This window comes from Parus major, chromosome 1A (assembly GCF_001522545.3).
Source record: "Parus major isolate Abel chromosome 1A, Parus_major1.1, whole genome shotgun sequence".
Classification (NCBI taxonomy): domain Eukaryota; kingdom Metazoa; phylum Chordata; class Aves; order Passeriformes; family Paridae; genus Parus; species Parus major.
The window spans coordinates 2186458-2210973 of NC_031773.1; the positions used below are offsets into that span (position 1 = coordinate 2186458).

At 48.0% G+C, this 24516-nt stretch overlaps 1 protein-coding gene across 1 annotated transcript in view; it reads left to right on the forward strand.

Annotated features, from left to right (window-relative positions):
• Nucleotides 1-24516, forward strand: part of PLXNA4 (plexin A4) — a 422006-nt gene that overhangs the window by 367575 nt on the left and 29915 nt on the right. Inside the window, exons 18-25 of the mRNA XM_015628532.2 lie at nucleotides 4-243; nucleotides 1249-1395; nucleotides 6240-6474; nucleotides 6861-7003; nucleotides 10000-10268; nucleotides 12535-12601; nucleotides 14526-14672; nucleotides 19589-19748. Of these exons, the coding sequence (XP_015484018.1) occupies nucleotides 4-243; nucleotides 1249-1395; nucleotides 6240-6474; nucleotides 6861-7003; nucleotides 10000-10268; nucleotides 12535-12601; nucleotides 14526-14672; nucleotides 19589-19748 (1408 nt within the window). The remainder of the gene's footprint in view (nucleotides 1-3; nucleotides 244-1248; nucleotides 1396-6239; nucleotides 6475-6860; nucleotides 7004-9999; nucleotides 10269-12534; nucleotides 12602-14525; nucleotides 14673-19588; nucleotides 19749-24516) is intronic.

Sequence of the window (24516 nt, forward strand, 5' to 3'; positions counted from 1 at the left end):
CAGAACTGTGAGGTGCAGAACAGCACAGAGATGACCTGCCAGGCCCCAGCACTGGCTGTGGACCCCAATCACCAGTCTGACCTCGCTGAGCGCCCGGAGGAGTTTGGCTTCATCCTTGACAATGTGCAGTCCCTGCTGATCCTCAACAAAACCAACTTCACCTACTACCCCAACCCTATCTTTGAGGTTTTCAATCCCTCAGGGATCCTGGAGCTGAAGCCTGGAAGTCCCATCATCCTGAAGGTGAGATGGGGACCAAGGAGTGGATGAGGAAGGACAAATTCTGCCTCTTGCCTCCCTGTGCCTGCCAGCACCCCCATAAATCGTCCTGATTGCACCCCAGCACCCCCATAAATCATCCTGATTGCACCCCAGCACCCCCATAAATCATCCTGATTGCACCCCAGAAATTCCCTCCATTCCTTGCCCTTTATGGACCCATACCAGAGTCACCATCAGCAAACCAAGCACTGCCCACACCCACAACTAAAAATTATAAACTCTTGAGTGCAGCCTAAATTTATACCCACTGCTGCTCACCAGAGAACACCAGAGATCTTCTACCCTTGCAATGTGGCTGACCCAACTCTGTTTCCCTTCTTGTAAATTCAAGAGCTTCCTCTCACCCATGTTTAAACCCAAACCAGTCCTTTGCCACTTCACAGCAATGTGGAGAAGGAGTTTTGTGATGCAGCATTTCTGTATCACTATTTTCACATGGTGAATATGCAAAGAAGTTATTTTACTTGCAGATGCTTTTTTCATGTTTGGAAAGGGGTCTGACTTACTTGTCTATGTTTAGTGAGGGCTTTTTTTTGTGCAGGACTTAGGGGGAACATTTCTCATTCAGTTGCAGAGAGGGAGGAGCAGGACAGGCTGTTGTGACTGGCTTTGAGTCTGTAACCACTCATGCTGTTCTCTGCATGAGCTCCTAAATTGGCTTTTCCTCTCTGTGTGAGCAAATGGTGAGCTACAAATGTCATAATAGAATCATGTTTAGGTTGGAAGGGACCTTAAAGAGCATCTCATTCCAACCCCCTGCCATGGGCAGCGACACTTTCCACTAGACCAGGTTGCTCCAAGCCTCATTCATCCAACCTGGCCTGGAGCAGCGTCAGGGATCAGCCATCCACACCTATCAAATGCAGTAACGACACTTGTATCCCAGGAATGACCCAGAGGGGGAAAGAAAACTCCTTCCTAATGTTTATTTGGTTATTTTGGGGTGTGATGTTCCTTTCTGTGCAGGGCAGGAATCTGATCCCACCGGTGGCAGGAGGCAATGCCAAGCTGAACTACACCGTTCTGGTGGGTGAGAAGCCCTGTGCAGTGACCGTGTCAGACGTGCAGCTCCTCTGCGAGTCCCCAAACCTCATTGGGAGGCACAAGGTGATGGTAAGTGATGCCTGACCCTCAGCCTCTGCTCCCTGGGTGGCTTGGGAGGGCACAGCACAGCTGAAGAGTTGGCAGAGTGCTCCAAGGGGGCTCCATCACTCTTTGCCTTCCCAGAAACATCAGGGCCCCTTTTGGGAATAATATTCTCATCAAGGGTAGCTTGGAGAAGTAGAACAGTGGAAAAGTGACCTGGAGATCTTTGTGGACAATGAGATACCTTTCATGATCAAACTCCAGTAGGAGAGTTTGCCTCTTTTTAGGTTTTCTGTGGGCTGTTCCATGAACCCTGGATGCTCATGTGAGATCATGTGTAACATGTTCCTACATGAAATTGTTAAATTCATCACAGTCCACGTCATTTTGTTGACAGGATGGTGACTAAAATTTGCCTTTATGTAGGAGAGGAATAAAAAAAAAAAAAAGCAGGATGTGGACAATAGTGTGACTGGGCTTTGGAGTTATGACTTCTATAAAACTTAATGTGCTCCTTCAAATCCTTCCTGGAACCTGTGAAGAATGAACCTGGTGATTACATCAGAGGGAGCTTCTCCTCTCACCGTTTATTTATTTACTCCTTTTTTTATTTTCCTCTCAATAATTTGAATTCCTTGATGCTGGTGCTTGATAAACATCATATCAGCAAACACCCTGGAGCTGTACCAAGCTGTGGGTGGGAACAACGAAAGCTGACAACTGACATCAGTGTTTCTCATTCCTTGTGAACAACTGTTTTTCTGTTGCTCCTCCCAAAGCTGTAGCTGTCACATATTAATTTATTTGTTTCAGTGGGATGAGACTCAGAGAATTTGATCTCTCAAAAGATTTTTCTGGGAACTTTTAGGAAGCAGAGTTGACGATGGTCATTTTGGGTCTTGCTTGTGGCTGCTGCTGGGATCCCTCGCAGTGGCTACTTAACTTCTCTGTGCCAAAGTTTGTCATCTGGAAAATAGAGGTAATAATCCTTTCCAGCCATGCAAATACACCGTGACCCTCGACTCATTGCAAAGCACATTAAGACTCTCCAAGAGGAGCAGTAATGAAGTGAGAGATTTTCTCTGTGTGAAAACCAAAGCTTTTGAGCACGGCAATAAATGTTCCCTGTCATTTTCATGGATATGATTAAACATATGGTCAGTCAGAGACGGACAAAGCCTCTCCTGGGGAGACAAAACTCAATCCCAGTGAGCAATAATCAACCCCTGGGGATCCAGGATGATGGATATCTGGCCAGGCTGTGCTAATTGAGAAGACTCCCCTGCTCCTGCAGCCTGGGACTGTTCAAGTGAAGCCAAAGATTAAAAAACAATCCCTTTTTGAGGATGCTGGTCAAACAAGGGATACTGCTAGGAAACTGGGAAGGTGATGGAGGTGCTCAAGGATGGACTTTGCATCTGGAACCAGGGCTGGAAAATGCTTCCTCCAGCTTGGCACAGCATCTCTGCTGCTCAGGCTGGGACCATGTTTTACATAAACATCTCTTTGATGGCCAGGATAACTGATAGTCATTCTTCCTCCTGATTCTGCCGAAGATTTACTGCCTGACCTTGAGGAAATTGTTGAACAAACCCTTTCTTGCAAAGTGAGGTGGCCACGAGCTGAGAGGGAGCCATGGGAGTGAATCAACTGATGCAACACAGAGATTATTTCTAAGAGAAGGAGCAGTGGCAATGACACACGCTGATGTCAACATGCTTTCCATCTGGTTCAGCTGTCTTTTACACAATGACAGAGCTAAGTATTTGAAGAAAAATAGCAAAGAAATAAAAGGCCTGGGCAATGGCTAAAAAGAAGACTGACTGAAACTCAGAGGCAAGTTTTTTCCAAGGAAAAGAGATGTGAGGAAGTTCCACGAGTGGCTACGTCAGAGAAGGTCTGCAGGGAAGATGTGGAATACATCTGAAGGGTTTCTCTATAATGAAAGGTTCTGTGTAATGAATGGAGAGATGGTCAAGTGCAGCAGCTGAAGTTCAGGGCATGATTCACCTCACCCTTAGAGGGATAATTTTATTTGGCCAGGACAAATTTGCACCAGGAAAGACACTCCTTCAGAACTCCTAAACTCCTACAGGTGGCCACTAAGACTTTGTTGGAGAAACCCAGGCTCTGACATAGAGCCCATTTAGAATATTTAGTGTAATTTATGGCAAATTCATGATTAATAGTCTTTAAAAATGGCCAGATTGTTGTTGTTTGGTAGGTTCATGGTCAATCTCCTGGAAGGTGAAAATAGCTTCCTCCAGAACCACTCAGTGGATTAAGAAATAAAGTAGGGCTATTTTCTTCTGTTTCTTTTAAAAGCTCATAATAACACTGCAGCCTCGTAGACTTTCTTCTTCAAGAGCCAGATTCCCTCAGATCGTGGCAGCTTCACCTGTGGGTTGTGAGACCTTCCCAGTGATGAAACCACCTTTAAAGGGGAACACACTGGGCCTAACTTTGAACACCTGCTTTTTGGAGCTTAGATCCCTTTATCATTAATGGAGAGAAATGGGAACTTCCACTGAATGAAACGTCTCATCCCAAAGTCAAAGGTGTCAGAAGCAGCTCACTTAAATCACATCCTGAAAGTGGCTTTTCTCTTTGTTGACTCTGGAATCGTGCTGCAGTGTCTAACTTGGATGTGCACGTGGAATATTTGGTGAGAGAAATCCTACCCGTGGAGATGGGCTGTTCTTCCAGCTTTGAGGATGGATCTGCACTGGGATTTGGGATTGGGGTTGTTTGAATCTAGTCTGATATTCCTTGAATGGACTTATCTGACTACAGGGCTTGGAGAAAGAGAAAATGAGAAAGGATTAATCTATTTATTGATCCACTGACAGGAAGGAAAGTGTGTGAGCTGTGAGAAAATTTTGCTGGGAGGATTTGGGACAGTGGTCTAGGGCAAAAGGGAACAACTTCCAGTGCATCGATTAGGACGTGATTTTGGCACTTTTCCTGCTCAGTTGAGCAGGCCACATTCGAACAACAAACATCAGGATTTATAAGTGAGTTGGATCTTGTATCTTGAAATAGATGGGAAAACTCATTACTGCTGCATCCCCAGCTGTGTGTCTGAAGTTCTTTGGCCCCTGAAAATGCTCTACAAGCCATCAGTGTCATCATGGCAGCAATTGGTTATCCTGGAAATATAACCTAAACAGATTAGTTTAGGATTTGTTTTGTTTTTCATCATGAATATTTCATCTCTCTAAACCCCATCCCAAAACAGCATGAGAGGGCCTTGTGGACGGAAATTAGCTGCTTTCAGACATTCACTTTGGTCTTGTCCACGACATAAGGGTTGTAAGTTGTCTCTTTGGCCAGGACCCACTGAGGAGCAGCCTACACCTGCTGGTAGAGCCTGCAGTTGGGACTGGAATAACTTCTAGGAGATGATAAAGTCACTGAAATGCATTTCCCAAAAAGGGTTGGGGTGGAGATCACCTGGGAAAATTCATTAATTCATGATTCTGCTCCACAGTCTCTTCTGCTGGCTGCAGCTGAGCCAGTTTCTTCCTCCTGCAGCCTAGGGGGGAAACCTGAGGAGGTGCCTGAGCTGAGATGTGGGAAGCCCTGGGATTAACAAGTGTCCAGGCAGGCTGGAGATTATCTGAGAGCCAGTGGGATGCAGGACAAGGCTGAACACCAGGCTGGGGTGTGGGGGAGAAACGTGAGGTTATGTGAGGGAGAGCTTCTCACAATGGAGGAAGAAAACAGTTTAATTCCACACTGCAGTGGTCTCAGGTGCAATGGGAGCAGGAAATACTCAGCCCTGGGGTCTTGAGTGCATTTCTGCCTGGCAGCAAGAGTCTGCCCTTTGTGCAGGGCCAGCTGTGCCTCTCTGTGCCACAGCTCAGCTGGGATGAAGTGATGGGGCTCACCATCCTTCAAGCTCTTTGCATGGCATCTTCCCAGCTTTCTGCTGATCAACAGACAGCATTCCCAAACCACAACACAGCCCTAAAAGCGTTTTTATACTTCAGACAGGTCAGCAGAGCTTTTCTTCCACCTCTCAAGCTTTGCCTACTTTACAAATAGCTTTGAACAGCCTTGTAGTAGCCCAAAGCCAGCGGTATCCTGTGGGATTCCTGTTGGGAGTGGTGTTCAGGTTGTAAAAAAAGGCTCTAAGGGATTTGCTTCAGCAAAACATTTTGTTGGGCTTGCAACAGGAGTGCTTGCAGGGTTTCTTTCTGGTTATTAAAACCAAAGCCCTTTCACTGGAGCTTCTTCCAGAGGCTGGAAGCAGCTCTGGGAGCCTCTGGAAGTACATGGAGAACAAAAAGCTGTGTTCAGCTCCTACAGGTGAACATCTGCAGTCACCCTGATGATGTGTGGCTAAGATAAGAGCTGCAAAGAGAATGGGATGAGCTTCATAGGGTTTGTGGTGGTTTGCCACTATCCCAGAGGCTTCCAAGTACAGTTCTATCTGGTGGGAGAGTCAAAAGAAAATAGTGACTGATTTCTGTAGTCCCATTGTCCCCACTGTGGGGTCAGGATCCATCAGACCATACATTGAGCTCTGTGTTCGGTGTGTATTTTGGGACTAGGTGACATCATACAACACATCAGGATGGGGAATGAAAAATCCAGAATGAAATCCGAACTGATACGGAGAAACTCTGACTGGTGACTTGTCTCACCACAAGTCCTTTTGTGGTTGGGCTCCCAGTGACTGCCAAAAGAGGTGATTCTATCTGGCATTTCAAGTGTTCTGAGGCTGTTCCATATCCAGCTACTTCCCCTTTTGTCTGGGGAGACAAGGGGATGTCACCACTCACCCTCAGCCAGGACGATGACAGAGTTCCTCTGCCTTCCTGCTTGTTTGACAGTTTCAATGCAGCTCTTTGCTGCTTTCCCTCTAGGCTCGTGTAGGAGGGATGGAGTTCTCTCCAGGGATGGTCTACATCTCCCCAGACAGCCCTCTCAGCTTGCCAGCCATCGTCAGCATTGCGGTGGCCGGCGGGCTGCTCATCATCTTCATTGTGGCCGTGCTGATCGCCTACAAGCGCAAGTCCAGGGAGAGCGACCTCACCCTCAAGCGCCTGCAGATGCAGATGGACAACCTGGAGTCCAGGGTGGCCCTGGAGTGCAAAGAAGGTAGGGTGAGGGAGGCAGCATGACTCTGTGTCAGTGTTGGTAGAAGGGAGGCACCCAGTCACAAAGCTTTGAGCCAAAATACCACCTGAACCCTGTGGCTGTGGCTCCAGCCGGGATCTAAGCTGATGTTCCCTGTTTTCCCTTAGTCCAGACTTTCTCCACCCCCTTCTAACTGGATTTGATGATTCAAAATCCACAGAAAGCCTTGGCACATGTCCCTGGGGAAAGGCTGTGTTGTGGGAAAGGTGACCCTGCTCTCTCCACCTTCTTCCTCTCCACATGTTGCCTCTCCTTGTTCTCATGCAGGAGGGTCAGGGGCTTTTTCCATTCTGGTGAGGTTGATCTGGATTTTCACCGCTCCCTGAGTTGTTCTGGTTTTGTGCCAGCCTTTGCAGAGCTGCAGACAGATATCCATGAGCTGACGAGTGACCTGGATGGAGCTGGGATCCCTTTCCTTGACTACCGAACCTACACGATGAGAGTGCTTTTCCCTGGCATTGAAGATCATCCAGTCCTGAGGGATTTGGAGGTAAAACAACAACGTTTCCTGCTTCTAGCTCCTCTCATGCCTCCCTGTTCAGTCCTGAATTCCAGAGATGCTGTGCCAGTGGTGGGCATGTGATGGCTTGATTATGCTGTGTCCTACAAGGGGTCAAACAGGTCCTCATTAAAATCTGGGATGAAAGGGGAAACGTTTGCTGTTAGATCATATTAGATCATAAAATCATTTAGGCTGCAGTAGACCTCTCAGATCATCAATTCCAATCATCGACTCATTGCTGCCAATTCCATCACTAAAACATGTCCCCTCGTGCGAGATCCACACTTTTTGAAAACTTCTAGGGATTGTGATCCCACAGCTCCCTTGGACAGCTTGTTCCACCACCTGATCATCCTTTCAGTGAAGAAATTTCTCCTAATTTCCAATCTAAACCTCCCCTGGCACAACTTTAAGGTTGTTTCCTCTCATCTTGTCACTTGTTACCTCCTAAATTCTGTCTGATCACTCATTTATTTGGACAACTCATAAATCCATATGCATTAGGGCCACTCAATTAAGCTTCTCTTTGGTCTTAACCCTTCTGTGGCTTGAGTTTTAGACTGAATTTAATATTTTCTGCCGTGCAGAGCAAGGAAAACCTGTTTTATGACAAAGAATCGTGTTTGCCTGTGTCATCCAGCTTTGCATGACCCTCACACTAGTAAGAGGCCAGGTTTTCTCTGTAGCAACCCCTATAAGAATAACCCCCTGTCACTGAGGGAGGTTCACCTTTGCTGCATTCTGGCTTGAAGTGAGATCAGAAAACCAGAGTGTCTGTGTGTCCATTCCCTGCCCACACCCTCCTCACCCACCCTGACCCTCTGGAGGGAGATGGGAGTGCAGTGAGACATTGTTCACAAATCTTGGGGTCTGCACAGAGCCTCTATTAGCTGAGTGGTGACAGGAGCTTGATGGGAGCCCAGGTGAGGTCTGATGGGCTAAAATCAGCTCCAGGCTCTGGCAGATGGACAGGAATGCTCTAGGAATACCTGGGCTGGAGAATCAGGAGCTACACCATGGCAAAGGTGCTGGCTGAGCTTTCTGCAAAGCCTTTGGCAGGCTCTGAGCTCCAGAGAGGCTCTGGCATGGGTCTGGGAGATTGCTGGAGGCCAGGCCTGGGCTGGGTTGGCAGGAAGGAGGAGCAGGAGCTGGCACAGGCAGGCCCACGCTTGGCTGGCTGTGTAATCAGAGATGCCTGCTCGGCTTTGCTCCTGCCATTCCGAAGAGCCAAAATTCATCCAACTGTGTGGAGAGAGAGACATTAAAAACCTGATCTGTCAGCAAGGAGGGCTTGTGGGACTGGGTAGGAGGCTGAGTTACACATAACTAGCACATAGATTCGGAGTGCAGGTCGAGGGGTGTCCAGCTGCCTTCCCTCAGGACGAGCAGCTCCAACAAACGAGGAGGAACGAGGGGTGCTGAACCTCCCTCTCACATGTGTGCACACACAAACACTTCCATTATCCCCACAGCCAATTTCAATCCCTACATTCATTAACCCCATCCAGCTGATCACAGAACAGCACCTGACCCCTGCAGAGGCCGTAGCACGGATGCTCCCCTATGTAGATACACACTGAGCTAATGTTTCAATCCAACACCTTTGATCTCTTCTTCCTTTCATTCCATTCGTTGTTTTTTTTTTCCTTAATCCTTTTTAAAGCTTCACCAGCTCTCTCAGTGTCAACCTCTTTGTCTACCAACGTGAAGGCAGCTCGCATTCTGCTCCCCTGTCTGTAGCACCCAGAAGGAATTGATATTTATTGCAAAAGGCCCCAGCACAGATCCCACTGCGAGAAGGTCTTAGTTATTTCCAGTTCATTTGCTAATTAACTGCTTCCAGATGCAGCACAAAATACTTTTCTTGTTATTTTGTTTTAATTCTCCATAATAACCCAGGGATAGACAATATTAAATGTTCAAGCAAGTGAGTTAAAAATAATTATTGGCAGGATGGGTGGTGGTGGTTTGTTGGTTGTCTCAGTCTATTTAGGAAGTAATTTATTTGCTGGATGCAAAAAGAGTTGAGAACTCTAATTTCCAGAATGAAAAAGTAACGACTCTATAAGGGGCCTTGCATTGCTTGGCTGTTTAAGCAAGCCAACTTATTTTGTATTATAGCGCCAGATTTGGGTGGTTATTAATTCATATATGCCTTGGTGGCAAGTGTTGCTCTGTGGTGAGACCATCCAGCTTCCAAGAAAGCTTTTTCAAGGGCTGGAACAGCTTCAGCAACTGGAGGGATGAGTTTGGGGTTCACTATTTAGGTTCCATTTTTGCCTAGAGCCGGAAGGATCAAAAAGACCTCTGTGGAGCCCAGGCTCCAGCATTGAGGTCCTGAATTGTTCCATATTAAAATAAGTTCATCAGCCTCTCACAGCTGAGAAATACAAGATTTATCAGTCCCTCTGTCTCTGAAACACCTCAGCCCCCAAACCCAGGGGTTCTACTGGAGCTCAGGGTGTCGTCTCAAGCTTCACCTGCCTTGCTCTTCAAACCAAGGCCCAGCTCCATGGTCACCACCTCAGCCACTGCCTCACTGCATCTCTTCTTCTCCTCAAAACCTCACCCTGGGCTCTCTTTCCCATTCACTCCCTTGCTGCCTCTCCCAGCTCCCTAAATCTGACCCCAAACCTCTGCAAGCAGGTTTCTTGCAGGAATGAGAAAGAAGTTTTGGATGAAATCAGAGTAAGACTTCAGTCTGACTAAAATAAAAATATAACGTGGCACGGTGATACATTTAGGCACCAGAAATCCCTTTTGGATGTACTGTTCAGAGAAGGGAGCACAGGATTGGAAAAATCATCTGGATGTGGCTGGGAGTCTTCTCAAACTTCATTATGTAAAGATTCCCTTCCTGTCTTTCCTTAGCCGAGGAGCTGGAGGGATGAGAGCAGGGAGGTAGCAAAGAGAGTGTGACAACAGGACATTTGACAATGGGAAAACGAGGGAAAGGAAAAAAATCTCCCTTTTTGCTTGTGCAGGTCCCTGGCTACCGGCAGGAACGGGTAGAGAAGGGCCTGAAGCTCTTTGCCCAGCTCATCAACAACAAGGTTTTCCTGCTGTCCTTCATCCGCACGCTGGAGTCGCAGCGCAGCTTCTCCATGCGGGACCGCGGCAACGTGGCCTCGCTGATCATGACGGTGCTGCAGAGCAAGCTGGAGTACGCCACTGACGTCCTCAAACAGCTCCTGGCCGACCTCATCGACAAAAACCTGGAGAGCAAGAACCACCCCAAGCTGCTGCTCCGTAGGTAAGGATGCCTGGGCATGGAGGGAGCCCGGCTGGGAAGGCTGTGCCCACACAAACATCGTAATCGTCTTTGGAGATGTAGATCTTGCTCGGTCTCCTCCCTAACCAAAAAGAAGTAAATGATCAAGAGTTGCAGGAGTAATCCATCTCTGGGTTTTCATGTGGATCCTCCAGGAAGTTTCAGAAGGACAGAAAAACTCAATCTTTATTTTGAGGTCTGCATGCCAAAGATGTTAATTTCTGCTTATATTTCCTTTTAACCTGAAAATCCCGATCATGTTGTGTAGGACCTATAGGAATATCACATATATGGTATATTAAACCCCTGGTGAGATGATGTCAATTTCTTCCATCTCCTGCCTGGGATATGGATTTCCCAGCCTTGTTTCTTGTTCCTAAGTTAACTGCAGAGAAATGGAGAGTCTGCAGCTGCATTGTGAGAACTCATTTCGCTCCCAGTGCTGGGAGTTTGTGGAGATCAGCAGAGGAGCAGGACCACAGAACTGGTTTCATACAGGGAACAAGTTTGGATTGGTGCTTCTTGGCCTGGCCTAAGGTCTTAAACTCCACATTTCTGTGGGAAACTTTGAATTAGGAGTCTACTGCTCTGTAATTAACTTTCCCTGCCTAGGGAAGTGCTGCCTCTTTTCCCTTTAGGATCAGATTCATCTTCTTTTCACAGACTGAACCAACCCTCCTGCTTCAAGGACCCTAAATAAAATCAGGGGAAGTCTTCTGGAGATGAGTGGCCTTTGCCACAGCCCAGAGCTGACTCTGAGGAGCCCTCAGCTGATTACGATGGACAGCTTGGACAGGGAAGGGATCTCTGGTGCCTGCTGGGCTGGGAGGTTTTTCATCTGGCACATGGCCCACTGTGGAGAACCAGCAAAAAAGGAGCAGAGGGCATTTCCTGGCATTCGGGGCAGCAATGCCAGTGGCAGAGGCTGGACTTTTCTTCGGTGTCACTTGACTGCCTGATGTGCTCAAGCCCTAGAGCCTGGCTGGTGACCACCCTCCAGCTGAGCCCAGGCTTCCTGTCTGTTCTTCTCTGATGTTGGGTAGCACTCCCTCCTTCTTCTCCTCCTTTTCTTTCCCCTTTCTCCACCTCTTTGTCTTCCCTTGTTGCTCACTCTGAGCATCCCACCTTTCCTCTTTCTCCTTCTTCCAGCTCTTTTCTAAGTCCAATCCTCTCTGCTGGAAATTAATTGTGGCCTTTGGAAGGACAGCCAGTGAACAAAGAGGGCACATCCAGTGCTCCAAACCCTAGAAACATCAGAAGTCAGAGGAGGAAGGTCTGCACTGAGCAGCACCAGAACAGAACAGTGCCTTGGGTCAGGTGTTGGTGTGAGGACCTCAGACTGCTCCTTGGAGCAGCTGGATTCAGCTTGATGCTTCCCTTCCCTCCCCATGAGTCCGTGAAAGGGAATCTTTTGCAGTTTTGGAGGAGTGTGACAGAAGAAAGGATCTGGTAGAAGTGATTTTCCCAACTCACCTGTGTCCAGTGTTTTTCCCACGTGACATTTATGGCCCTAAAGAGATCTTCTGGGCAGAAAGCTGCAGCAACAAGAACTTCTACATGGCTTTGGTGAGAGCTGGGACAAGGAGGACCCACTTAACTCTTCCAGGCAGAGACTCCTGTTTTTTCTTGGTTTCTCCAAGTTTCTCTTGGTTTCTCTTGGTTTTTCTCTGGTGCATGCACTGGAGCCAGCACATGTTTCTGCAGGAGAAGCTCACCCTGAAGCCTTGAGATGGATTTTTTGTTTGATTGAGGACAGAGTGCTCAAGGGCAGAAGGATGAGCTCCGCGTATGTGCCACATTGACACATTGAGGAGTGTAATCACTCCCAAATGCCAGGGAGATAGGCAGTGCCAGATAACTGTTCCCCAGAGACTTAGATCTGTCTCTCCTGAGTATTTATACAGCCTCCTTGACATATGGCCTCGCTCTGAGCTCCTCAGATTTGATGGATTTATCCTCCCTGAGCTCTTTGGAGAAGATTCCCTCAAATGTCGTCAACTCCTTTTCGTTGTTGGAGAAACTGAAAAACAGATACACAGGAACTTGTAGTCACAGGAGAATCAACAGGGCAACGAGGGTTTTCCTGCAGGTTTCCTAAATCCAAAACCAAAACAGGGAACCTAGGACGTGCTAAATCCTGATGGTGCCATGCCAGACTTCCCACCGGGCAGGAAGATGGACAAAGACAGAATTTTGATAGGACCAGCATGACTGATTCATTTCCAATTCTCTTTTTTCTCTACTTTAGGACAGAATCTGTGGCTGAGAAAATGCTCACCAACTGGTTCACCTTCCTCCTCTACAAGTTCCTCAAGGTAAGAGGAGAAGCAGCTGGAAAAACATCTTTAAAGCATTTCTTCTTGGTGAGGATCAGTTGTGGTGAAAACTTCTCAGATATCAAGCTAAAGGATTTTTTTGCCTCTGGAAGGAGGTCACTGCCTAATAGGAGATGGGCTATTTTCTGACCCAGGGAGAACAAAGGGGGACACTTTGTTAGAGAGGCAACTTGTCAGTCTCTCCCTTGTACAGAGGTGGGACCTGAGGATCAGTGCTGAAGTGGGGAGGATTTCAGAGCCTGACTGAGACCTGTGTGGAGAACGCTGTCCTTTTAACAGCAGGCTGAGGTCTCCATCATGTGGTGACCCACAGATTCAGTTCAGAGTGGATGGAGATCTCCTTTCCCCCCAGCTCAGAGGCAGCACTGAGACACAGCCCCATGAGGAGTGGAGGGACGCCCATCAGCAAAGCTGTGTGAAAGAACTGGAGTGGAAGAATTTGAGGCACCCCTGAGCTCTCTCATTCCTCCTGGAAGGTCTCCTTGGGGTTTGTGTAGTTAAAAAAAGTCTTTCAGTCATTGAGCTCTGCCACTGACAGCTGGGGAGATCCAGTTTCCACAGGGGAGCACACACTGAGCCTCAAGAATCACAGTTTCCAAGCTCAGAGCCAGCCTTTTTGGAAGGAGCTGAGTTCTGCACCTCTCCCCCACTCCCACTGCAGCTGCTAAATGTCCTCCCACCTCACATCCTCATTTGGACAGAATAACCACCTCTGCCAGGCAATTTGAGGCTTTACAAATAAACCCCAATCCCCCTGAGCCTTCCCCAGGCACAACCAGTTCAAGGACGAGCACATGGGAAAGTTTTGAAGGTCCCTGGAAGGTAATTTCAGTGACTTCAGTATCAGATCCCTGCTTTCAGCTGAAAGGAAAGGATATAAGGAGGTGACTCTCTAAAGAGCTGCTTTTATAATAGGCTTTTTTCACCCCACTCAGCTACTTGTCTTCTTGCCTTAGCCTGAACAGAGGCCTGATAAGGGCAGGAGACAGGCACACAGAAGCAATATGCTGCTGGCAGATAAGCTAATTAAGTGGGAGACAGGTGTAGGGACTGAAAAAGGGGCCACTTTGCTTCCGATTATTAACTTGTTTTCGCTGGGGTTTACACCAGAGGAAAATGACCTCGCTCATTGAGTTGGGACACAAGAGGAGAGGGTGAGGAGGGGAGGAAGAAGGGAGGGATGAAGGGGAAGGGAGGCAGGAGCAGAAAGCTCCAGCTACATGGCACTGAGGGTGAGCAGCAAGGGAGGAAAAGTGTGGGAAGAGGAGTGCAGTGAATGGGAATGAGAAGTTCAGGGTAAATGAGCTTTGCTGTGTCTGCCTGGGGCTGCTTGTTGCTGTCCTGTGCTGGGCCCCACGCTTCTGTCACCTCCACACAGGTCCAGGGGCACCTCTGGGACTGAGCACTCCTGCAGCATGGGAGTGCTCTGTGGACTCTGCCCAGACACCCAGGATGGGGCACCTGCCATCCACCTCCCTTTGGAGCCTGCTTCCAGCTCACCTGGGACCCTTCCCACTGGCTGCTCCAGCACTGCAGAGCTCTGGCCTGGTGGCAATCTCTTGAACATTGCCAGGGAACGCTGACACCTTTGTCCCATGACAGGACACTCACCAGGCCACAGAATGAGCTGAGTCGGAAGGGACCCACAAAGATCATCAAGCCCAACCCCTGGCAGTGCACAGGAGCATCCCTGAGGGTCCCACCATGGGCCCAAGGGCTGGTTGCACTCTGTGGAAGTGGAGGGCCACCCCTGATCCTGTGCTGTTGGAATAGACTGTTTCCCACTGATGCATCCATCATGAGCGATCTGGGATGGCAAACCAAGGCAGTCACAGGGATGTCCAGGCTGAATTCTCAATTCCAGCCTCTCATTTCACCTCATGGTTACCTTTCACCCCTGCAGGAGTGTGCTGGAGAGCCTCTCTTCTCCCTTTTCTGTGCCATCAAGCAGCAGATGGAGAAGGGTCCCATCGACTCCATCACTGGGGAGGCCCGGTACTCACTGAGCGAGGACAAGCTCATCCGACAGCAGATCGACTACAAGACCCTGGTGAGTGCTCTGGGCACACCTTCCCCTGGGCTTGTCCAGAATCTTCTGGCTAGAGGGCATTTAGAGAGCAGAAACCAGTGACTCACCCTCTGGGATGATTTATTTTAGTAGGGTAATGCTGCCTAAGGCTGACTATTAAAACTTAGAAATGTCTCCAGTGAGGATTTCAGCATCAAGGGATAGTCAGAGTTACACAGTGCAGGGACCTATCAGGTCAGCTCTAGAGCTGGTGCACCCCTCCCTCTTTGAAGAAGCACAAGCCACAGAAAAAGGAACTTGATTTAAAGATTTCTAAAGAAAGAAAACTAATCTCTGTCACTGAGCCATTTCCCTCAAAATGGAATTGTCAGAATGGAATGGTGCAAGGTACACGCTGCATATGTGCAGCTTTGGCTTCTGCTCTGAGCTTACACCCTCCTCCCACTTGATTAAAGAGCATCAATTAAAGAGCATTAATTAAAGAGCATTAGATATCTCTTCTTAGTGTGTTTGTGGGCCTTCATTCTTTCCTGGATGCATTAAATCCACTGAGCTTCTAGGTCTCTGCTGGATGGAGAACACTTTCTAAGCCTTCAATGATTGTAATTTTTCTACTTCCCATCTTTATTCCCAGCAAATCCCACATTTTTGGACAGTCAAAAGATGCTCTAAACTGCTCAGATGATTTAATTTGCACTTTCAAATGAGGGGCATTCATCTCACTTAGCTCCAGGTACCTCTGAGGCTGTGTCCAATCACAGAATCATGGGATGGTTTGGGTTGGAGGGGACCCTACAGATCATTTAGTTCCAAGTCTGAGACCTTGACCTGTCTTAGGCCTTAGCTCAGGTGGGGTGATGCTAAAAATGTCCTTTCATTTTCTTTAACTCCAGTCTAGAGCTGAGCTTTGATTGAATCCAAGTCTGATGAGGGGGTGGATTTAATTCTTAAATAAGGCCACAGTTTTATTCTGCATATTAAAAACATGACTTTCCTACTAAATTGGCAGAGTGGTGCCTCTCTGCTGTTACGCCTGGCTGTCTAAAATTTCACAGGACTGATCACACATGGAGAAAATGAGCAGAAAGGAGAAAAAAATGCAGCCACAGAGTGATCACTTTCACTGAAGGAAATCCCCCCGATCCTTTTAGGCTTGATCTAAAGCAGCCAGCAAAGGGTAGTAATTATACATCAGGCTGAACAAAGCTCTCCTCCACTGGCTTTGTGCTGTTTGATGATAATCAGCTCTCCCTCTTACATCTCAAGAGCAGACAAATATATCCCGATAGGAATCTCAGCAGATTTACAGAGATCAGCCCTGGTGAAGGAGATTAAGAAGGAGAAGAATATGAATTGGATTTTTCTTCGTTTCTGTTTCTCTTTATTTCTGTTTTATTTTGTCCTTCTTCTACTTTCCTTGAGCTGCCTGACATCTTTTATTAAAAATATAGAGCAATGGAATAAAGCCAGAACTGATTCAGTGGTTGTAATATGGGAATTCCAACAGAAACATGGAGAGAGATTATTTACAGAGGCCTGGAGTGACAAGACAAGAGGGAATGACTTCAAACTGAAAGGGAATATGTTTAGATTAGAAATTAGAAAGAAATTCTACTCTGGGAGGGTGGGGAGGCCCTGGCACAGGGCTGTGGCTGCCCCTGGATCCCTGGAAGTGCCCAAGGCCAGGTTGGACAGGGCTTGGAGCACCTTGGGATGGTGGGAGGTGCCCCTGCCCATGGCAGGGGGTTGGAATGAGTTGATTTTTAAGTTTCTTTCCAACCCAAACCATTCTACAATTCTATAATTCTCAGAATCCTTTCATATGCTTGGCTTTTTTCGGGTCTTCCTCCTTTTTCTCCACCAAACCTCACTGTATGAAAACCCCAGCCTAATAAAGAAGCAAGAGAATGATTTCTGTCCCTGGGACAGGAACTGCAGAGATGTCTCAGGAAAAAACACTCAAACTCAGAACCAGGGTCACCATGTGAGTAATCACAAACTCTGCCTTTATTATTTAAATGTCACTAATCCATAGTGGAAATCAGGGCTTAGCTGAGCCAAGCTTTGCTTGTATACAGACACTCAGAGACAGCTCATGGCTGGAAGAGCTGGCAGAGAAAAAAAACGCCCAAGGACGGAGTAAAAGGTCAATAAACACAAATCCAGAGAAATGAGATGTCCCCAGGTCATGCAGAGTCAGTGGGAGAGCAGGGCTCGGAGGTAACTTCTCCATGTGCTCCCATTTCCATCCACGCTGACCCCACATCCTGATGGGACACAAACCTCAGTGAGTGACAGCAAGTGCTGGTGTCCTCTCAGTGCCCAAACAGGAACATCCTTGAGTGACCCTGAAGCCCAAATGAAGGTGGTTGGTGATGGAGCAGCAACACTGCATTTAGGAGATCCACATCACAAAACTTCCCTCAGAGTGACCAGTCCTGAAGGAACACAACCCAGGCCACCATGGGGCCTCTTCCCCACCAGCTGACATCAGAGATCGTGTTGAAATCTCTGAGCAGCGCTGCTGGAAAAGTGGGATTTGTTTCTGGCTTGGTTGTTATGAGTGTGGAGAAAAGTTTCATGTTCCACGTGACAACATCTGGAAAACTCCACTGGAAAGATGATTAACCTGGGAATATGTGCCAAAGCCACTGTGCTCTGGGCAGGGGGTTGGCTTCCATAATTGGTGTTTGAATTCCCTAAAATGTTGTTGGGAGATCCTTGACAGTCATTGTAATGACCAAAGAGGAATTTAGGGGTTTTCAACTGCCTCATCTGTGCTTGAAACACAAGAACAGCCCTTTGAAAAATTGCCTTCCCTGCTCCTTCTTCCAGCTGAGCTGGAAAAGAGGAAAGCAAGGGTTACTGTAGTCAGGGTGTGAATGAGTGTGGTCCACTCAGGAAGAGTTTTCCTGGCACCTTCTAGAGCTGACCTTTTTTGAATTGGATTTTTTTTTAATTTTCACCCTGTGAAATTCAAGGATGGCCAAGATCAAATCACCATTGTCATCTTCCAGTGGGGAACACTGGTCAGCGCCTGCAGGAGATGTTGGGTCTTCTGCACCTAATGCTGGCCTGGCAGGGCAGCTCAGATCATTTTAAAAAACACCTAGTGCCTTCTGTGGGGCACTGACCCAAAATCCAGCTATTTATATTAGAGATTAATCACACCACAGAGCTTCCCCTGATGCTGAGCTCAGACTTGAAAGAGAGAGAGAGAAACCTGAGGAATAACTTGGTCCCCAGAAGCAGGTGTGACCCCAAAGAGCTGTCCCACGCTGCCATCACTGCTCCATTTCCCTGCAGGGGTGTGATAGAATAATTTAGCCCAGAAAACATCTTTAAGATCATTAAGTCCAAACATAAACCAAACACCAGTGCAGGCTCTCAGCAATCAAGTGGGATTTTCTGGATGTAGCCAAGAAGTTTGCAGAGGAAGAGGTTTCTGTGGGCTGGCAACAGGATAACCCAGGAGAGCTGTGGAGGGCAACACCACCTGATGGCCTTCAACACTGGATTCATTTCAACAGTCCCTTTTGTGTACAATTCTGTGATCCTTTGAGATGAAAGACGCCCCAGAACTGTAAATCAGCACCGTTATTACGATCTGAATTGATGCTTTTTCAATACTTCTGGAAGTGACATACAAATAATAGCATTATGATCTAATCAATATCTCCTATTTACATCTCCCCTTTCATCCAGCAAGATCACAGAGCTCTTTGTAAGCAATATCTTCACAAGTCCCTCTCAGCCGAGCATAACATCACCAAAGGGAGCCTGGTGAGGCAGTGTGTAATTAGACTGACAGGATTTCACCCCATTGCTGAGTTCCCACTGCATTTTAGGAGGTGAAGGTGGAAAGAGATGGACAGTCCAGCACCTCTTGCATGCAGAAGGGAGTTTAAGTCAAGTTAAAATTTGTCTAAGGCACCAAAACAAACATATCTGCACTTGTAAAAGTGCCAGAGGAGCATTTAATGACCATGTGCAGCCTGGAGCATCACTGAACACCCCTTTCAAGTGCAAAGGTGTGCTAAGTTTATAAAACTTTATAGACTTGTGCAACCAGAAATGAGCAGAATGGTCAACAGAGACACAGCCAAGGGCTAGCAGGGAGATTGCTGTTAAATACTCTGTGTTTAAGGTATCCCACCTCACCACATGCTTTGCATTTACTCTTGGACAGAGTGGAGAAAATTAGATTTTCCTTCTGAGAAAAGAGAGGCCTCCCCAGCTGATTTTCTTCCTCTGTATGTGAAAGCAAAGGTTGTTGATGTTGGTTTGTGTTTCATTTTTTTTAAGAAGCCCTGGACTTGATTAATAACGTTCCTTTGAGAAGGGTCTGCTCAGTTCCATGGCTGTGCAGATGGACAAACTCAAAGCTTTTCACTGGGACTGTCAGAACCAGGTGGCAATGCAAGGAGGCCACTCCTGAATTAGGTCACCTTGACATCTCAAAGAACACTTTCTACTGAAAGCACCAGAACCTCAGCTGGTGTTCATGGGTTTTCAGCTGTTAAGAAAGGAATTGTTCCAAATTTAAGAATTGAAAGAATTGTGAGGGTGATGAGGCCCTGGCACAGAGTGCCCAGAGAAGCTGTGGCTGCCTCTGGATCCCTGGAAGTGTCCAAGGCCAGGGTGGATGGGGCTTGGAGCAGCCTGGGATGATGGAAGGTGTCCCTCCCCATGGCAGGGGTGGAATGAGGTGATCATTGAGGTCCCTTCCAACCCAAACCCGTCTGAGGTTAACCATGATTAAATATAATGAAGATTCCCCATGTGAAACCACATCTCTGCACCCAAGTGAGGGAGGGAATACCCTTGGTACCCATTTTCTGCACCCCAGATCCCTCTTTAGGATGCAGGCACTGCAGGGGGGGCAGCCAGAGGCTTTCAGTGCCACTGAAATGTGTGTTGTGGTGCCTCTCTCTCAGGTGCTGAGCTGTGTGAACCCCGACAACGTGAACAGCCCCGAGATCCCGGTGAAGATCCTCAACTGTGACACCATCACGCAGGTCAAGGAGAAGATCCTCGATGCCATCTTCAAGAACGTGCCCTGCTCCCACCGGCCCAAAGCTGCTGACATGGACCTGGGTAGGAGATTGCTCCTGGCCAGGGTGGCAAGGGGAGGTGGGAGATGGCAAACTCCATCCAGACACTTTGCTGGGGCAGGGACCCATCTCCACACCCCCTGCAAGGCCGAGAAGTCACAGTGACAGGGCACAGGGGACATCATGGTGATGTTTATGCTCCTGGCTTAGGAAATCTTTGGCCCTGAGCACTTTGAAAGACCAGTACCCTGCTTTTCTGCCCTCAGAATTCATCCTGGACAAGGGTTTGGAAAAAGCACGAGTGGGACTGTCCTCGTTCTCTTGCCAAAGACCCCTGGAAAAAAAACACCTGGAGTGAGGATGCTGGGAGGAGTGGGTGTCTGAATTTGGGGTCCACAGGCAGGTGTGGGGCCACAACTGCAGGATACCATGAAAAAATGCAGAAAAATCTGCTCAGGACATTGCTGAGGTGTCTGGTGGAGGACTGGGGACTCCACTGTGGCTGAATCTGCCAGAATTTGCTCTCAGTGACCTTCAGTGAAAGAGACTGGGCTGGAAAATGATGGAGTCTATAAAACCAGCTGAGCTGTAGAGGAACCAAAAGGAGAAGGAATGGACTGAGGCCAAGAAACAATTCACAGCAATAATGAAGGCAGGAATGAGAGGTCAGGGACTAAAGTTAAGTGTCTGAGTGTGTGTATGTAGGGGAGGGAGGAGTTCCTGACAGAAATTGCTCATCAAAGACAGTTAGAATAACGAAACAAGCTGCCAAAACCAGCAGCAGTAAAGAACAGATCACGTACATCAACCAGAAAAGACCCAGGAGGGCTCTGGAGCTGCTGTGAGTCAGCAGGGGAGGGGTGAGAGGTGGGGTGAGTGTGAGGAAAGGCAGGGCAAGGTGCCAGAGCAGAGGAATGGGGCTCACAGCCACATCTCCCAACCTGTCTGGTGCTCCACGGTGGCCACAGAGCCCAGTTCCCTCAGATGTCAGAGTGGGAAGTGTTTGTTCTGCTGTGAGGATGAAGGAGGTGTCCATAATGAGATGCAGGAATTTCACCTGCATGTTGTAAATACAGGCATTAATTGGATTCTGCTGTAGTTCTGAGAGCCAGAAGTGTGTGGAGGTCCCAGCTGGAGCCTGACAATTCTGCATCCAGAATTGCTGCTGTTTTAAGGAATACTGATCTGTTCCAGACCAGACTGGACAGGGCTTGAAGCAATCTGGTCTTGATGCTTTAAGTTTTAGCTTTCATGTTTTTCCCTAGGTGTGTAGTTTTGAGCTTCATATCAAGAGTTAGTGAGCTCTCTTCACAGAGTAGGTAGACAAAACAGTTCCTTTTCTATCTTGATTCCGAGGACAATAAGTTACAAATTTCAGGCCCAAAAGCATAAAAAACAGTGGGCTGAAGAGAGAAAACACAAAGGATGGGACTTCATGACCTGAAGCTGTGATTGGACAATTAACCCTGACATGCAGATGGACCAAAACTTATGAAAATGTGAGACCTCATGACCAGTTGTCCATTTTGTGACCATTTTTAGGTCCATCTTGGGTGTAGCCCTGGCCAGGCTCCTGTACTGCCCAAGGTGTAAAAATCCTTTAAGATCTTTTCAATAAATGCCTATTTTATTAACTGTGTCCAGCCTCTGTTCTAGGTCAGCCTTCCCAAGCCATCAGTCTGGTGGATGCTGTCCCTAGAAAGGGGTTGGAACTTTCAGATCCCTTCCCACCCAACCCAGTCTGTGATTCTATGACCTCCTGAGTGATGCTGAGGAGCAGAAAGTTCCAGAAAGTTGCTGTGAGCACCCCTCAGAGGACAGGCTTGCCCACAGTGAGAACAGACTGGCTAATGGGCAGCTCTGTCCAGGAGCATTGATGAGGCAGGGAAAAACCAATTAAAACACAAATAAAAACCCCTCATCCAGTAGGAGTGAAACAATGCAGATAACAAGGCTGGAGGAGCAGGGCTGGCGTGGGTGAAACAGGAGCAGGAGGATCCACACACCCATCCACAGCTCCATCACAGCTTTCCCACAAGGAAACGATGCTCGTTGGCACCTGGCACCTTTCAGAGACACTGAAGGCAGCAAGGGGAGAGCAGAAAGAGCTGCTGGCCCTCTGGAATCATCACAGAGCTCTGAGGATCAGCCTGCCCCGAGCTGGATGCTCAGAGGGGCTGGAGCAGAGCAGGGCAGAGCAGATGGCTGCAATCTGGCCTGGAAACCCATGGCTTTCAAACAGCAGCATCCTTTCCTGCTCCCATCACCATTTTCTGGGCTCTCTGTCCACACTCAGGCCAGATTGCTCGCATGGCAGAAAGCAAACAAGCTAATGAGTTGTTTTGAGCTGTTAAATGCAGGGTAGCTGCAGGCAGAGGGACTTGTGAGTGTGGCAAATGTCACAATGTTTGGCAGTTGCCCAGGCAACTCCTGGAGGAGGCTGACAGCTGAAAACCTTTATTTTGGACACCCTGAGGTTAGGTTTTAGTCCGAACCCCCAGATTGCAGCCCTCTGAGTAAAGGCTTCTTTCTCTTTTTGTTATTATCATTTTTAAAAGATCTCTCCCACACGTGAAACACCCCATCTTTGGGAAAACATTAAGGTGTGAGGATTGCAAAACAGGAATGTGGCTTCATGCAGAGGCATTTGCCTTTCCCTGGGTTCCAGATGCTTTTTGGAAGGGAGTGTGAGGTGCTGGGAGCTGCTGGCTTGGCTTGCTCTCAGTGATGCTGTCTCAGGCTCATTGTGGGTCCTGTCAGGTGAGATTTCACTGCCTCACCAGCCCTGCAGAGCTGGGATGTGGGGTTCATTTAAACCAGAAACATTTAAACTGGGTCTAACTTTATAGAAAGTAAGACAGACAGATTGCATTTATCTCTCCTGAAGACAGGCTGGGAGAGCTGGGGGTGCCCAGCCTGGGGAAAAGGAGACTCCAGAGAGATTTTAGAGCACCTTCCAGTGCTTAAAGAGGCTCCAAGAAAGCTGGAGAGGGACTTTGGGCAAGGGCATGGAACGTCAGGGGAAAGGAAAATGGTTTTAAACTAAAAGAAGGGGAGTTTTTGGATTAGATTTTGAGAAAGAAATTCTTGACTTAGAGGGTGGGGAGGCCCTGGTGGATGCTGCCCAGAGAAGCTGTGGCTGCCCCTGGATCCCTGGAAGTGTCCAAGGCCAGGCTGGACAGGGCTTGGAGCAGCCTGGGATGGTGGAAGGTGTCCCTGCCCATGGCAGGGGTGGAATGAGGTGATCATTGAGGTCCCTTCCAACCCAGCCCAGTCTGTGATTCTCTGATTCGCTCCATACAGCATGAAATATTTCTCTGGCATTCTTCAGCTCCGCGTTCTGAGATAAACTTTTATTCCCAGCCACGGTGGTGCTTTCTCCAGAAACAGAGCTGAGTTTCTCCTCTCTTCCTAGACCTGGATCAAAGGGAAGGCACGAGGGAGGTGTAACATTTTCTATAGGATTTGAGGTGCAGGGTGGCATGTCCCCACCTTCCCTGTCCCCACAGAGTCACTCCCTATCCAGGCATTGCTGCAGCTCAAAGAAGCACCTCATTGTCAAAGGCCCCTGGAATTTCCTTTTCCTCAGTCAAGTTGAACAGAAAGGTTGTTTCTTAAAAAAAAAAAAAAAAAAAAAAAAAAAAAAAAAAAAAAAAAAAGGAAAGAAGAAGTAATTCCTGTGTGCAATAAAAAGATACACTATCTGCTGAATGAAATATAAAGGCTTCACAGCAGCTGTCTCCTGAGTTTGCATTTACCACTGCTCCTGATTGGAAAGCTTGATAAAGTTAATGGGATTTTTACCTCCCTCCCCCTCTCCTCCCTCTCTCTGGAAGGTGGAAGTGTAACAAATTGGATTGGAGTGTGTCTGTCCTTTGTGCCAGCTCAGAGGAGTGCTCAGATCCCAGCAGAGAGGGGACAGGGTGCTGCCAGCGAGGACAGAGCTGACAGGGTTCACTTAATGCTGTGAAGATGGATGGCAGGGTCACCTTTTCCCTTCCCATTCCCTTTGCATTTCCTTGCAGATTTGTCTGTGACCCCCTGAGCACACAGAAAAGGGGAGCAGTGAGGCCAGGAAGAGTTGGGGACACCTGGGGGTCCTTTCCCTGTCATGGCTCTGGTGCTCAGTGAAGTATTTGTGCTCAGAGGTGATGTGATTTGCGTTTGGGCAGGGAAATCAGGCTGCAAAACTGAAAATGGAAACTCTAAGCTTGCTCTGGAGGTTTTCCTCCTTGCCTTGTGCACTCAGACTGGCCCTGACTCCTCCTCATACTGCCCCTCCCTGCAGAAAGGCCAAGGAAAAGGCTCAGGAATCCCCTGAGTCTCTGCACAAAAGGGTTGAGGAAACATCTCAGGGTGTCCCTGGAGCAGAGGGAAATCTGCTCTGAGCACCTTGTCCAGCCCTGGAATACAAATAAAGCCCAGAATGAGGAAAGCTGTGCTCACCCCCAAATCAGAACCCAGTGCAACACCAAGAACTTGTGCATCCCTCCCAAAACACGAGTGTGTGTCTCTCCAAAGGTGAGCCAGGGGAGAAAAGCACCACAGGAACATGTGGAGCCATGAAAGAGAGAGGTCAGAGTGACACTGTCCCCATGACCACATGAGGAAGGCACACAAGAAACACCCTGTGACAGCAGAATTACCTTTGGCATTGAGTGGGGCACTTTCTAACAGCCCCATTTCCCATCCCAGCCCAAACTTCAGCATTTTTTTGCCTCTCTAAGCAGAGTCTGGGACCAGTTAGATGGCAGGAATGTGGTCCAGGTGGGAATGAGCAGAGAGCATCATCCTCAGACTCCACAAGGGTG